We start from the raw sequence: 16,723 nt of genomic DNA, 5'->3' as shown, positions 1-16,723 counted from the left end.
AACTCTTTTGGCTCGTATTGATGCTCTTGAAACCAAAGTCGCTACCTTGGAGCGTGAGAAATCGGAGAGGAGTGCTCCACTGTCATTTGCCAACGCTGCCTCCCATCCTCAATCTTCATTCCTCCCGTTTGCTGTCCCCCCGGGACGTTTTCCAGGCAACACCTCAGTTACCTCTGCCGCTCATCTGCCCCGCAATGGCCGATTGGCGCCTTCTGTACCAGCTAGAAAACCCGCCAAGCCCGTGCAGACTGGATCTGCTACAACAACCAAGCTGAAAGCTGTTGCTCGACCGTTGGGGGGCCGTGGCCGTGCCCCTAATGCATTATTTGTCAGTCGACTTGACAAAGATTTACTCTCTCAGGAGTTAGTAGAGACGCTGGCTGATGAAGTTGGAATATTGACAGCGCATTGTATTCGCCTTAAGCCCAAGAACCCTGACGCTGACCCTTTTTCGTTTTACGTGACTTGTACTGATGCCACTGAGTTTGAAAAACTCTCGGATCCCTCTATCTGGCCATTACATTGTATACTAACTGATTTCAATGGTGTTCCCCGGGATACTCACAAACATAGCTCTAAACTTGGTACTACTTCTGCACACCCTTCTGACTAATCTCTATGTCTGAAATAACTATCGCTTACCAAAATGTTCGCGGACTCCGTACTAAATCTGCGACATTTTTACATAACATTGCTACCCTGGACTTGGACATTATCTGTATAACGGAAACGTGGTTGAACAATTAACGTTTTTCTTGTGATTATTTTCCGTCCCATTACACTGTTTACCGCGCTGATCGTCTTGACCCTCACTATCATAATGTTTGGGGTGGGGGTTCCCTGATTGCTGTAAAGAGTTTTATTGTTTGCCATCGGAGGCATGATCTTGAGTCCACTTCCGAAAGCGTCTTTGTCGAAATTCAACTAGCTTCCCGTCGTTCGTTACTTCTTGGTACAACATATTTTCCCCCCAGCCTATCCGACCTAGAGTATAAACAGTACACTAACCGATTATTAACGGACATTGACTCTTCCGAGACCAATTTTATCTTTTTTGGCGACTTTAATTTACCGGGCGTCGATTGGACGCTATGTAGCAGTCAGGGCTGCTCTTCCCTCATTAGATCTAAAGCTGCAACAATTATTGATTTATGCTTTACTCTTAATTTGACCCAAGTTAACATTCCTTCTAGCACAGTTAATCTCTTAGATCTGTGCCTAACTAATATTAATGGATTACTAGTTGAACCCCTCGATGACCCATTTGTTAAGATTGATAAGTTTCACCCGCCTTTCTCTCTTACACTTACCGTTGACCTTGGCCCTGAGTCTCCACCTCGGGGCTCTGCCTTCGCTTACGCTAAAGGGGACTACCATCTCCTTTATACCACCCTTCGCGATTATGATTGGACAGACGTTCTTACTTCCACAAATGTTGATTATTGTGTCGATACTATTACCAATCGTCTCGTTGACACCATGAATCTGGCAATCCCTAAAAAACTTAAGCACGGCAAATCGCAATATCCCCCTTGGTACTCTTCTGATCTTCGACTGAATCTCAGGAGAAAACGGTACTTCTTTAGAAAAATGAAGCGTACTGGTGCGATCACTGATGGTATTGAATTTCGTAGACTTCGTGCTACTGCTCGACGACTTCTCGCTCGTGATCGTGCCGTTATGCTCAAGTCGACGTGCCAGGATGCTCATTCGCATCCAAAGAAATTTTGGAGATTTGTCAAGGGAAACCTTCGGGATAGGACCAATTCCCTTGCTTTAAAACGGGGTAAGGAATTGGTCTCTGATCCTCACACGCTTGCGGAACTTTTCAGGACCCATTTTTCAGCAATTGCTGTTGATAATACGAACCCTGCCGACACTTACACATTTGATGCCTCTCACTTAGTTACACGCCCTTACTCTAATCAGACCATATCACTCGCTGACATACACCAGGCAATCATTAAACTTCCAGCTAAGTTCTCAACAGGGGTCGATGGTGTTCCCCCTTTTGTCATCAAGGGTTGCGGGGATATCCTCCTACCTCTGTTGGAACATGTTTTTAATTTATCACTTTCAACTGGCATTTTCCCTTCCCTTTGGAAGCAGGCTGTTGTGGTACCCGTATTTAAATCTGGTGCCGCTTGTGACTCCAAGAATTACCGCCCGATCTCATTATTGTGTGCTCTAGCTAAGGTTTTTGATAAGGTGATGCATACACACGTCCAGCGTTGGTTTACCATGTTCCCAAATGATTGCCAGCATGGTTTTGTCCCTAGCAAATGCGTGGACACAAATCACGCTGCTTTCATGAACCTCGTCGCCCCTGTGGTTGAGACTCGCGGTCAAGTCGACGTGATTTACCTAGACCTTGCCAAAGCGTTTGACAGAGTTCCTCATAGATTTTTACGGGATAAGTTATTTACTTATGGCATAAGCGGTGTACTTTTGGATTGGATCTGTAATTATTTACACAGTCGTACGAATTTTATCAAGTGCAATGGTTCTATGACTTCGGTATCATATCCCGTAAATTGTGGAGTCCCACAGGGTTCGTCCCTGGGGCCTCTACTTTTTAATATATATTTGTATGATCTTCAGTTCAAAGTTATCCACTCCAACCTGCTTCAATTTGCAGATGATAACAAAATTTTTAAAAAAGTCGATTCAGACCATGATAGATTGCTTTTGCAAAGGGATATCGACGCTGTGGCCCAATGGTGTGATCATAATAATATACCGATCAATCCATTAAAATCAGTTCATGTTACCTACACTCGACGCATAAGTAGAGCAATACCCACTTGTTACGTTATTGATAATTCTGTCATACCTATCAAAGATAAGACCAAAGATCTTGGTGTTATCTTTGATTCTCATCTCCTTTTTACTGACCATGTCCATGGAGTTGTAAATAGATGTAGGCGCACCCTCGGTGTAGCCCTAAAACTTACCCGGAAACTTGGCTCTCTGGTACATTTGCGACTTTTATACCTAAGCCTTGTACGTTCGCGTGCCGTATATGGATGGGTTGCTTGGGGTGGCGTTAGCGCTCACCTCTTTGACAGAATAGAACGCATTCAGAGAAAATTCGTAGAATATTGTCATACGTATTTTATACCCAAAGCTCATTATGATTACATAACCCTACTTGAAATTCTCGCTCTTCCTACATTGCGCTGTCTTTTAAATCTTAATGAAATTAAATTTGTATATAAACTTATCCACCACTTTGTAACTTTCCCCGCCCTTCTAGAAAAATTGAACTTTCAAGTCCATCAGACTTCGCGAAACCGCTCCACCTTCTATTTATCGAAAATTACCTTAAAGCCCTTAATTAGAATGCAAGCCACGTGTAACAAATTTACTGAACATTTTGATATTTTTTCTATTAAATTTTGTGAACTTAAATTTGATTTGTTTAATCTTTAAATATTATTTCAACTTGCTGTATTTTGATTCCCTTTCTTAAAATTTTCACGGTTTTTCTCTTAGATTTTGTGTATTTCGCTCTGAATTGTTAATATTTATGTTTTCTCAATTTACTGGTAATAGTTCATCATTCTGTTAATTTTGTGAATATTCCATTTATTATAGAAACCTGGCATTTTTTTAATTGTTTCCTTAACTTGCTGTAAATAGTTTCTAATATATGTATATACCCCTTCCCTGTGTATAAACCCGTGAATCCCCCGTGATTCTTTTTATACACATTAAACTTCTATTCTATTCTATTCTATTCAATTCAATTCAAATACCTTTTATTAACTCTATAATGCAACATGCTTATAGCACTTTTCATAGTATTACAGAGTATGGTCTTATATTAAGGGTAAACTATATAATTTTAATTTATGTACAATAAAGTAAAATAATAAAAATAGATAATAAAATACTGGAAAAAAAGGTGGTAAATGACAATAAATGACACAGCGAGAGAAAAGATGTTAAGTAAACATTGGTTTAGATGCGAGTACTATTTAGATAGAAAATATTCTTTTAAGTTTAGTTTTAATCTTTGTTTCTTTTTATCAAAAATATCTATAAACTCACTAATGTCATTGCACGTTTTTTGGGCCCTATCAATGGCATTTAACTTAGGTTTAATCTTAGTTCTAAATGTGTCTTTGGATCTGGTCGAATTTATCTTAAAATCAAGGTTTTCTACAAGTTCATTGGCGTCAATTGTGTTGTGAATTTTTCCGTGGATAAATAATATCTCATTGGTTTTTAGGCGTTCATTTAATGTTACTAGTTTTAGTCTCTTTTTGAGGATGGTACTATAGTCGTTTGGGATGTAGGGCAAGAAGTAAGTGCGGTACAGCTGAATAAATTTTCTTTGGATTCTTTCCATCTTTTCTTGACCATAACTTGCTGCGCCACCCCAAATAAGCATTACATATTCTAACTTTGACCTTACAATTGACTGATATAGATGATAGAACACTTTGGAACTTCTCAGGTTTCGTGATATTCTGAGTATGCCATATAATCTGCGAAGACAATCTGAGACTGTCTTATCAATGTGATTTAATAGATACATTTTTAGTCCCAGGTTAATCCTAGGTCCGTAATATGGTCCACTCTCTGCACTTTATCTCCATCAATGACGTAGCTGTAGTTTATCGGATTGGTTGTACGGTGAAATGAAACATCGTAAGTTTTCTTAGCATTGAGAGGCATGCCGTTACGTCTTCCCCAGTCGGATATCCGTTGTAATTCGTTGTTCATAGAGATGCAATTTTCTACCGAGTTAACTTCATTATATAATTTATTGTCATCCGCATACGCTTTGATGTTTCCTTGGGGTATTGCATCTATTTTTGGTTGTAAGAGATCGTTAATATAGATTACGAAGAGAAGCGGACCGAGTGCAGATCCTTGAGGGACACCTCTTGTGGAGTCGAACGTAATGTTTGTAAGTGTGTTGTTTATTTTGATAATATTTTTTCTTTGTTCCAGGTAACTCTTAATCCAGTTAAGGAGGTTTCCGTCCATGCCGTACTTAGTTAATTTGATTTCTAGGATGTCATGTTTCATTCGGTCGAAGGCTTTACTTAAGTCCATAAAAATTGTGTCGACTAGCTTTTTATTCTCAATTCTTGGCGCCACGTAATTTAAGAATGATACCAAGTTGGTTATTGTTGACCTCTTATTAGTGAAACCATGCTGATCTGGTGCGAGTAAAGGCTTGAACCAGTTGCTAATATATTTGTGAACTGTAATTTAGAAGACTTTGGAGAAAACCGATATTAGTGAGATTGGTCTGTAACTATTAATCTTCGTTTTATTTCCTTTCTTAAATATAGGTATGATGACTGATGTTTTCCACATATCAGGGAATCCCGCTACATAGTGATAAGTTAAAGATGTGTTGTAAAACTGGTGCAAAGACCTCGGAGCATCCCTTGATTATGTATCCTGGAATCTCGTCAATACCTGCAGACTTTTTAGGTGGGAGTTTTTTGATCGCTTGATGGACATCTGCCTCAGATAGGCTTAAGGTTGTAAAAGGTAGTACGTTTCCCATGTACGCCCAGTTTTCAGTACTAATTTTGTTGATATCTGAGGGGTATTTGCACTGATTGCCTTGTTCGCCTAGTGATACCAATAAGTCACGAAACTCCTTGGCAATTTCTTTATTGTCTGTTATAACTTGCTGGTTGTCGTCCCAAACCCACGTTTGTTGTCGTGTAACGAAGGATCGGATGAGTCCATGTTGCAAAGATCCGGGCTGTAATTGGAAGCAAATCATTAACACTATATAAATATAACAGAATATTCGGTAAAATGAAAAGCATCTAACCTCAACCTTTCCTCTTATGTGATTTTAGTTCCTATTTCCAAGACTCTCTTTTCTTGGCTCGAGTACGATCAAACTATTTTTTTAAAAAAAAATCGTACCCAACTTCGAATTCATGGTGGAAATAATCTGCTTAAATCTTACGACATCGTATAAGAAATAGTTTATTCTATTTTCACGTTCATATAATATATTACGGGTATATTGTCGAAACGAACTTTTTTCATTTTAATACACGTCATTAAATATCCTATTTGACCACATACGAAACTAGTTCAAGGTGGGATTAACTAGTGATAAAAAAGTTACCGCTTTCCATCGAACTAAAATACATCAATAAGGATTATAGGTATTGTCGTGGGTGGGGGAGGTGACTTCCCGACATTCACCTTCCGAGATTTGTAGGTAAGAATTTATTTAACGAATTGATTAATTTTTATATTAAAAGTTAAATATCACGACGACGTTTTTATTCATTTGTTTAAGGTTTTGGTGCGTTCCATCCATATCGGCTTCGTCATCCGATTCGATCTTAGACTAGAGATTTCATCCATCGATGTCTCTGTGTCATACTACCCCAATATGGACCGGCTCCTTAGAAAAATAGGAGGGGAAAAAAGCATGGTACAGGTATGTTTTTTTTCTCTCTCTCTCTCTCTCTCTCTCTCTCTCTCTCTCTCTCTCTCTCTCTCTCTCTCTCTCTCTCTCTTGCTTAATTACATCAGTGTTCCATGTTTCCTTTATTTCTTCACTAGGTGAGGAAGCTGGAAACCTTCATTCTAGAGCATGAACGGTCCAGGTCTCTAATTTTTAAAGACTTTTTTGAGAGTCAGAGCAGCGAAATGTAATTGTAGAAATAATTACCTGAAGTTCCAAAGTAAATTAAATATTAAACAAGCAAAAAGTCTCTATTTTTTTACAACATTTTATTTTTAAAAATCTTCATCGTCCCAATCAATTAAAATTGGAGGTGAAGATATTACAGCTTTTTTCCGGTTTTCTTATTAACCATAGTCGGGGGTTTCTTCTTCTTTCCCAATAACTCCGTTTGGCTTCTAGTTATAATCGGTTCTTGACCGGTATTTATGTTCACTTTACCCGAGACGTTATATTTCCGTGATTTTTACCTCTCCGAGTGACGTATGTAACGGAGAGGTTCTGTAACGATCGTGTGTGTCTGTTGTTACACCCACGTGACCGCGTTCGCAGTCTCCAAATCGGAGCAAACGTGTTCGCCATTTCCGAACTGCTTTCACAGTTACGGAAATGGCAACTCTACTTGAGTTCTCACACCACCATCTTCTGGTTTTGTCCATCCCACACGGACACCAGTCTGTACTTACTGGCTTCTAATCACCACCATCTTTTTTTCTTCGTCCATCCCACATGGACACCAGTCTGTATCTACTGGCTTCTAATCACCACCATCTTTTTGTCTTCGTCCATCCCACATGGACACCAGTCTGTATATACTGGCTTCTAATCACCACCATTTTTTTGTCTTCGTCCATCCCACATGGACACCAGTCTGGTCTTCGTCGATTCCACTTGGACACCAGTTTGTACATACTGGCTTCTAATCACCACCATCTTCTGGTCTTTGTCCATCCCACTTGGACACCAGTCTGTACAAACTGGCTTCTAAACACCACCATCTAAACATAGACCCTCCAATCTGTCTCATTGGCTTCTAACTCCATCGTAATCGTTTGGTTTAAGACATTCGCGGCGATCAGCTAGGGTTACGAGAAACGTCTAGCCTCCCTAGGATGGGTTGTCCACCAAAGGTTTTCGCAATTGCGGTTGTTCTTGCTTTAAAGTGTAGTTCGACACCCTTATATACTACTTATTTGAGTAAGGAAAAGCAACCGGCGTATGCTTCATTTCAAACGCCAATATTAGTCAAGTCTCTCAACAATGTTTAATTGTTATTTATCAAAACGATGTAACGCTCAATAAGGCAAACAACTGACGAAGAAAATATTTAATATTAATTATATTTATTTTAATATTTAAGATAATCTTGTCTTTTGTTAAAATAATTTTATACGAAATTTGGTTATACGCGCGTGCAACTTGCGTGATCGACTGGGCTGTGAATAAATTAGCCGTCACTCCCACGCAAGGGCCAAAGGGTGACGGAGTAACTCGTGGTGGATCACCGAGAACTTTCCCTTCGACCGGGAATCGACACTTAAAAGCTTTGGACAATACATACTATGCCGCTGCATGATGCCAAATTCAGTAGTGCGGAATTTAGAGTACGCCATGTTTGACCCTTAGCCCGGTGCACCACTTTGATTCTAAGGTCAGTTAGGTCATGTGTTTCTTCTTATCTCGGCCCTTAATCACTTTTCCTGGCCCACTCGATCCACAATGGGCACCAGCAGCTTCCGTTAGAGTGGATCGAGTGGGCCATTATCGCAGAGTCAGTTACTCAGTTTCATTGTTCATGCCTCGCTGCTATGAGTACCGCGTGTTTAACGGTTTTCCGTTTAAAGAATAAATTACATTTAGAACGCGATTAATTGTGATTAAAAATAAATCAGTTTTATTTCAGTAGTGTTTCTTAAAACTAATCAAATTGAAATTACATTACTTTTGATATATTTGACCAGATTCATTTGAAATTTGGTCTACGCTTTTGCTTAAATCAAATATGGCGTTTCCCTTTCCCGTTTGTAAAGGTAAGGCATTGTTCACTGGGTTTCGTGCTTCAAAGATAATTTATTCATTTTAGAATTACAGTTAAATACATTTTAGCGTGAATTTATATTTTTGTTTTTATTAATTGCTAAGTTGATTTTACTTTGAATGAAGCCACGTTGAGTAGCGGCAAATATTTCTCAGCTACAAACGCTGTGGCAGACTATAGTTATGATGTTCGCTATTTATTTGCGTAAAACAAATATCTTCCATTTAGGATTATTGTAATAAGAACACATTCTTGTTAAAAATTATATTTCATTTTTGAGCATGAATACTGCTCATTTAATCTGAAGCAGACTTTACTAGATGAAAATCTAAAATTCCAAATATTTCGTGTGAGCTTCATGTTATGTTCTTGAAACACATTAATTTTGAATTCTAAGAGTGTCAGATATGCTAGTGCAATAAATAGAAAAAAGTGGTCGACGCTTCGCAAATGGCGGACACTGTTGCAATCGAAATGCCGCTAAAGTAGACGATGAAGGCCCGTAACAGAAAGTCCACTGACAAGGGCGAAAAATCTTGTATCTGTGATGACTCAGGCAGCATATAGGCTGCAGTTTTCTTAGTGTACATCCGTTCGTTAGGTGTAGCTTGTCGCGTCTCCACAAATCGCAAACACCTGTACAAATACAAGGCGTTAGCTGTTATTATAAATGATAATCATGAAATATTTGAGGTTTTTAGTATCTTACAAATAGTCAATTTGGTCGAGAATGCTTCTTGGCAGTCTCTTGTTGAACTTGTAGTGTATAGAGAGAGTTTCGTAATTTTTATTCCCAATGTAATACTTAGTATCATATTTCTTGAGTGCAAATCGGAATAAATACAAAATGTATGGTGAAATGTCCCTCTCGTAAAAAAATGCACCCGCACCACTGGCAAAGTAGTCATAGGGGAAAGATTTTAAATTATTAATTTTGTTCAAGTATCGACTATCAGATCGGACACGCTTCTGAAGACGAGAGTACTCCCCATTTTCAGTTTTCTGTAAAAAATAATGTTCACAAACGTAACATTACCAACGTATTTTATTCTCTACACTAAATTTGAACGCCTTAGTTTTTCGTGTTTTTTTACTTGGGTCAATATAATTCGATGATAAAACTTAAACGTGAAACGGAAAATAACTATCCTCGTTAATAATCAAAATGTTTACTATCGTCCTATGATATATTAAGGACCAACGTCTCTCTTATTTCGAGCGCGTCGTTTTCATTCCCTATACTATTACAGTTGCAAATTGACAGCTATTTCTGTCATATTATTACTCGGTGTGTTATTATGTAATAAATTTCGGTGTATGTCAACATAATTGGTGTTAATCCAGGATGCCCTAGGAGATCCTCAATACTGTCGACGTGTTGATCCTTGGAAATTAGTCGCCGCACAATAATCCCGAATAACATTTGACGAAAAACATTGCGCCAAGTAACCAGCCCAACAAGAGAATTCTCGCCGCAGTTCCATCAACAGAATCATCTGAATCTGAATTCAAATTAGAAAACATGTTTACGCTAGGGGAAAAATATGAGTGCTAAAACATTTTCCAATCTGGAAATTCTTGTGCTCAAAGTAAACAAATGGAAATGAACTTATCAGTTTCGAGAAGACCCGATACGTATTTCCAAACATTTTCAGAGATGAGGTGGAGTAGAGACTTTGTCCTAGTTGATTTGATATATTTGAGAAAGGACGTTGCTAGCGTCATTTCGTCAACCAGATTGTTCCGTTGAAGCCTTTTATCGACAGACGACTTTAAGCTTGATTTCCTTTATCTTTGACACACGTTAAGATACAATAGGACACAGTTTGCAAAGCCGGTGACACGTGATAACTCTTCATTACGGATGTGATTGGAATATAGGTTTAAGAAGCCGCGTCTGTAATCTATTCAAAGAAAATTACTGTGAAGTATCCTATATTTTATCTCGGGTTTGAATTTCAATCTGCAACGTTCAGTATTCATACCCCAAGTTGTATGGCTCTCTGCCATAAATGGAGTTCGTGTCTAAAAAATGTTTCATTAAGTTGAGTCAGGTCGTTACGTGCCTTGTCAGTTTCCACCCATTTCAGCCTGTGTAAATGATAAACCATTACGAGGATTCATTATTCATTAGGATGGTCACCGAATCATCTTTCCCGCGAATCGTGTGTTTCTCATTTTGAAGACAGAATATAATGGAAAGTAATTTACAAAGCTTAGATTATGGGAAATTGTTGAAACGCTGTTTACTTCTGATAAATAACGACTTTCAACTTATCTCTAAAAGTATACAAAAACTTAAATATAAAACTTGACGTACGTTACGTTTCGCAAGTTACATAGAGTGTAATGAAACCGGAATGTGGTCAATATCGGATGCTGAACAGAGATATCTCTTTTCGTCATTAAAGTCGCGGAGAAATTGTCAGGCTGAGCCAAAACAAATAAAAAAAATTATTGAAAAAGCGTTAATTGACCCCTTGGTCAAAGAATAATCCATGATTTTATCTTTCTAGAGCTTGACGCATTACCCAGGAATTCCTTGTCTTTTTCCCTAACTCCCTAAAAATATTTGGTCCATATTTCGTTAATCTCTCTGATTATAAACGCCCATTAGTTTTTCCCTGAAATATTTTAAATTCAGATATATTATTATAAAAAAACGTCATGGTTTGGACCAAGGCGGAAAAAACAAACGATATGTGTGAGGTTTATCAATTGGCTGAAGTTTCAGATATTGCATTTTTTTTAGTTATTTTTATCCATTTAATCCTTAATCAATATTAAATTCAATCAACTGATTTTACTGTTAATCGATCTATTCCCTCTAAATTAACTGAAAAAATTACATATCTACGCTTTTTCAAGAACAATTACATTTTCCGAAAACATTTTATCATGAAATTAATTATTTTGAAGGGAGTACGTGTTTAGAGCTCAGTATTGAATATTTGAAACACTCTGTCTAAAAAGACCAAGCGAACTTTGACATAATTCGAAAGGAAAATGTAAATATTTAATAGTGGATGCTAAACCAGGGTGTTGCACGAATTCATACATTTAATTTCGTTTATCGAAATGCTACATTTCTAATGTCGCGACTATGAAACAAAGGTTGCACTGCAATTTCCCTCTTCGCACTTTAGACTTTCTTGGGGGGGGGGTTAAGTTAAGTGTGACCTTCTTCGTTTGACTGGTAATGAATGGAAATGAATATAACAAGCCATTGGTACTGAAACGTATTTCTTTTTATGTAATCTTTACCTATACCTTTGGTTATATTTATACCGATATCATATTTTTCCAGTGCTACAACCTACCTACTAACAAAAACCACACAGGATAAACGGTGTTGCTTTGTCTTAAGTATACGGCATTCGTTTATTAACTAGTCTGAACAAAATAAATTTCAATTATCATATTTTTTTTTAACATCAGTCTTCTTAGCAACTTACCGATTTAAGTTTTTTTTTTTGATGCAAACTTGAAAATTTGTCAAGCCAGCAACAATTAAAACTATGTCCGTCAAGGTGCTTACACGAAATCCCTTCAAAATAATTAATTTCATGATAAAATGTTTTCGGAAAATGTAATTGTTCTTGAAAAAGCGTAGATATGTAATTTTTTCAATTAATTTAGAGGGAATAGATCGAATAACAGTAAAATCAGTTGATTGAATTTAATATTGATTAAGCATTAAATGGATAAAAATAACTAAAAAAAAATGCAATATCTGAAACTTCAGCCAATTGATAAACCTCACACATATCTTTTTTTTTTCGGCCTTGGTCCAAACCAAGACGTTTTTTTATAATATCTGTTACTTCAGTCTTAATGTATTTAAATTTTGAATAATTATGTTTGCTATACCGTCATACATTTTAATTATGATTAAAACTGCACAAGCTGTTAGTATAGCCCCATGTTTTCTATCTCACACTTAGTTAATTTAAATTATCTTTAAACTACATTAATAGGCGCGAAATTCGAAAGTTTAAGGTAAAATAAGATTTAAAACCCACTAAAAATTGCAATTAAGGTTAAGTATATATTAAAAGTCATTTATAACCTAAATGTACACTGCCGAAACACAATCCTACGCTAATTTTAAATCAATTAAATACAATTAACGTGAAATTAAACCAAAAATATTAATTTTTTGGATTAAAAGCTCAAATAACTTTTAAATAAACTGTTTAATTAAGATTAAAACTACCCAAGCCGTTGATAAATCCCAATGTTTTCTATTTCACACTTCAGTTAATTTCAACTATGTTTAAAGTACATTAATTGGCGCGAAATTCAAAAGTTGAGGGTAAAATAATGACTGTGGCAAAAATGTTAAACTGCACAAAACGTTCCAATTAGGGTAAAAAATTCCAATAAATTATACTTTTAAGCTTAATCGACTCTCCCGAACTGCGCTCAAATTAAGATTAAAACAACACAAGTTTTTCGCACAGCCACAGATGTTTCCTATTTCACTTTTGAATTAATTTAATTCATCATTAAAATACATCAAAAGCGCACACATATTTTAGAGTAATTGCAATTAAAGTTAATATTTCATTGAAACTTGTATTATAAACTAAATCCACACTAGATAAACCGTTAAATTAAACTTAATCAAGTATAATTAATGTGAAATTAACCCAAAACACGAATGTTTTTGGTAAATTCATGGATACCTAATAATTAAACTAACAAATTATAATTAAAACTACACTTATCTTTCACTAAGCCTCCATTTTCCTGTTTAATTCTTACACTTAAAAAATTGTCATTTAAAATCATTTTTCCCATATTGAAAAGAGAGTTATTGAAAGGCGCGAAATTTAAAAGTTTTTTTTTGGAGGGGGGGAGGGGGTACAGTATGTGTGCCTTTTTAACAGGAGTATTGTTACAATTGTAACACTACAGACCTTGTATTTCTAATGGAACCGGCAATACCGCAACGCTGAGCCGAAAAACCAGGATGGTAATTGTTTGGACCTATCGGGTGAGGACATTGGAGCACCAAAAACATACCGCGGTGTCACTTGTTGAACGTTAAAGCGTTCTTCATCACTTTAAATCCCATGACCTGCTCAATCTGGCAATCTTTGAAAACTCAACTTTGAGGTACTTCCGGTCCCTTTTGATATACAGGGTCTTCAGTGTAGGAGCTAAGTAGTAGAATTACAGTAGTTAGTCTCGTTTCCTAGCAAAATGCCAACCTATTCCAACCAGGACAAATTGGACAGCATGTTTATTTTGGGTGAAGGTCGCAGTAACGTTCAACTAAAGACAGTGCTTTATGCCGAACGGTTTCCACACCGACAACATCCGGTGCGAAGCACCTTTTCCGACATTGGCGAGCACCTTCGTGATTTCGGTAGTGCAAGATCGTGAACGTAGAAGAGACTGTATAGTCTGTAATGAGGATAGAGATTTTGACATCGTAGCACGTTTTGAAGCCAATTCATGCTAATAGTAGAGCGGTGGAACAAGAAGTTGCACTAAGCCAGTCTACTGTTTGTGCCAGTTTACAAGGGCATCACTACCGGCATTATCATACCCCCCTAAATCAAGCCTTAACGGACGAGGATTTCCTAAGACGGCAATACCATTAGTCTTACCATGCGTCATGACTTTACTGCTTGCAAATGTTTTGCAAGACATGGACATTCGTCTGGAATAGTGCCTAGACCACAATGGTAGAAACGTCGAATATTTACGTTGAGGTGTTTACCGAACAGTTAAGAGGTTGCAATTTGAGGCCCGCGTTCTAAGACTAATCGTAGGACAGTGCTTTAAAATATTTTGTTGCATTCTCCAGTATTCTTTTTGTACCTTGTCACTCGTTGTCACTTGCATACAATTAAACATGAATTCTAAACATTTATTTACACCCTGTATAATTTAGTATGACATCACCCGTTGGCAGTATTGGGGGTTGTACATAAAGGAAGCTGTTGGTCTGCTCTCGACACCACTGTATTTTTCTTCCATATTTCAAATACCGTCGTTTTTAAGCTTCTTTCATAAATAAAGTGCAACATTATATGCTTATCGAAATCAATGTTATTGGATATAAGTTAAATATAATTAACGATACTTAAGTACTTCTTTAAGCAATTAGAAATAGATCAACCCCAAATGTATGACGGTAAAGCAAAAATAATTATTCAAAATTTTATTACATTAAGACTGAAGTAACAGATATTATAAAAAACGTCTTGGTTTGGACCAAGGCCGAAAAAACAAACGATATGTGTGAGGTTTATCAATTGGCTGAAGTTTCAGATATTGCATTTTTTTTAGTTATTTTTATCCATTTAATCCTTAATCAATATTAAATTCAATCAACTGATTTTACTGTTAATCGATCTATTCCCTCTAAATTAATTGAAAAAATTACATATCTACGCTTTTTCAAGAACAATTACATTTTCCGAAAACATTTTATCATGAAATTAATTATTTTGAAGGGATTTCGTGTAAGCACCTTGACGGACATAGTTTTAATTGTTGCTGGCTTGACAAATTTTCAAGTTTGCATCAAAAAAAACTTAGATCGGTAAGTTGCTAAGAAGACTGATGTTAAAAAAAATATGATAATTGAAATTTATTTTGTTCAGACTAGTTAATAAACGAATGCCGTATACTTAAGACAAAGCAACATCGTTTATCCTGTGTGGTTTTTGTTAGTAGGTAGGTTGTAGCACTGGAAAAATATGATATCGGTATAAATATAACCAAAGGTATAGGTAAAGATTACATAAAAAGAAATACGTTTCAGTACCAATGGCTTGTTATAATCATTTCCATTCATTACCAGTTAAACGAAGAAGGTCACACTTAACTTAACCCCCCCCCCCCCAAGAAAGTCTAGAGTGCGAAGAGGGAAATTGCAGTGCAACCTTTGTTTCATAGTCGCGACATTAGAAATGTAGCATTTCGATAAACGAAATTAAATGTATGAATTCGTGCAACACCCTGGTTTGGCATCCACTATTAAATATTTACATTTTCCTTTCGAATTATGTCAAAGTTCGCTTGGTCTTTTTAGACAGAGTGTTTTAAATATTCAATACTGAGCTCTAAACACGTACTCCCTTCAAAATAATTAATTTCATGATAAAATGTTTTCGGAAAATGTAATTGTTCTTGAAAAAGCGTAGATATGTAATTTTTTCAGTTAATTTAGAGGGAATAGATCGATTAACAGTAAAATCAGTTGATTGAATTTAATATTGATTAAGGATTAAATGGATAAAAATAACTAAAAAAAATGCAATATCTGAAACTTCAGCCAATTGATAAACCTCACACATATCGTTTGTTTTTTCGGCCTTGGTCCAAACCAAGACGTTTTTTTATAATAATATATCTGATTTTAAAATATTTCAGGGAAAAACTAATGGGCGTTTATAATCAGAGAGATTAACGAAATATGGACCAAATATTTTAGGGAGTTAGGGAAAAAGACAAGGAATTCCTGGGTAATGCGTCAAGCTCTAGAAAGATAAAATCATGGATTATTCTTTGACCAAGGGGTCAATTAACGCTTTTTCAATAATTTTTTTTATTTGTTTTGGCTCAGCCTGACAATTTCTCCGCGACTTTAATGACGAAAAGAGATATCTCTGTTCAGCATCCGATATTGACCACATTCCGATTTCATTACACTCTATGTAACTTGCGAAACGTAACGTACGTCAAGTTTTATATTTAAGTTTTTGTATACTTTTAGAGATAAGTTGAAAGTCGTTATTTATCAGAAGTAAACAGCGTTTCAACAATTTCCCATAATCTAAGCTTTGTAAATTACTTTCCATTATATTCTGTCTTCAAAATGAGAAACACACGATTCGCGGGAAAGATGATTCGGTGACAATCCTAATGAATAATGAATCCTCGTAATGGTTTATCATTTACACAGGCTGAAATGGGTGGAAACTGACAAGGCACGTAACGACCTGACTCAACTTAATGAAACATTTTTAGACACGAACTCCATTTATGGCAGAGAGCCATACAACTTGGGGTATGAATACTGAACGTTGCAGATTGAAATTCAAACCCGAGATAAAATATAGGATACTTCACAGTAATTTTCTTTGAATAGATTACAGACGCGGCTTCTTTAACCTATATTCCAATCACATCCGTAATGAAGAGTTATCACGTGTCACCGGCTTTGCAAACTGTGTCCTATTGTATCTTAACGAGTGTCAAAGATA

At 36.5% G+C, this 16,723-nt stretch overlaps 1 protein-coding gene across 1 annotated transcript; it reads right to left on the bottom strand.

The window, feature by feature from the left end:
• Window positions 1-8,908: 8,908 nt before the first annotated feature.
• On the bottom strand, window positions 8,909-10,676 carry LOC149686137 (uncharacterized). Its single transcript, XM_089870889.1, has 4 exons — window positions 10,642-10,676; window positions 10,484-10,589; window positions 9,208-9,500; window positions 8,909-9,134 (listed from the first exon to the last, which is right to left on the bottom strand). The coding sequence occupies exons 1-4, from the start codon at window positions 10,674-10,676 to the stop codon at window positions 8,909-8,911; spliced, it is 660 nt and encodes a 219-aa protein (XP_089727015.1).
• Window positions 10,677-16,723: the final 6,047 nt, after the last annotated feature.

The sequence above is a fragment of the Phalangium opilio genome, unplaced genomic scaffold (genome assembly GCF_054372755.1).
Source record: "Phalangium opilio isolate 3A_F unplaced genomic scaffold, DU_Popi_V2 ptg000032l_1, whole genome shotgun sequence".
Lineage (NCBI taxonomy): Eukaryota > Metazoa > Arthropoda > Arachnida > Opiliones > Phalangiidae > Phalangium > Phalangium opilio.
This window is presented reverse-complemented; position numbering and strand designations above follow the sequence as displayed.

Coding starts and splice junctions, on each gene's coding strand:
- LOC149686137 (XM_089870889.1), bottom strand. CDS start 10,676: ATGAGAAACACACGATTCGCGGGAAAGATGATTCG. Junction 9,501..10,483: donor AGAGAGCCATACAACTTGGG/GTATGAATACTG, acceptor TATTTTTTACAG/AAAACTGAAAATGGGGAGTA. Junction 9,135..9,207: donor CTCGACCAAATTGACTATTT/GTAAGATACTAA, acceptor GTATTTGTACAG/GTGTTTGCGATTTGTGGAGA.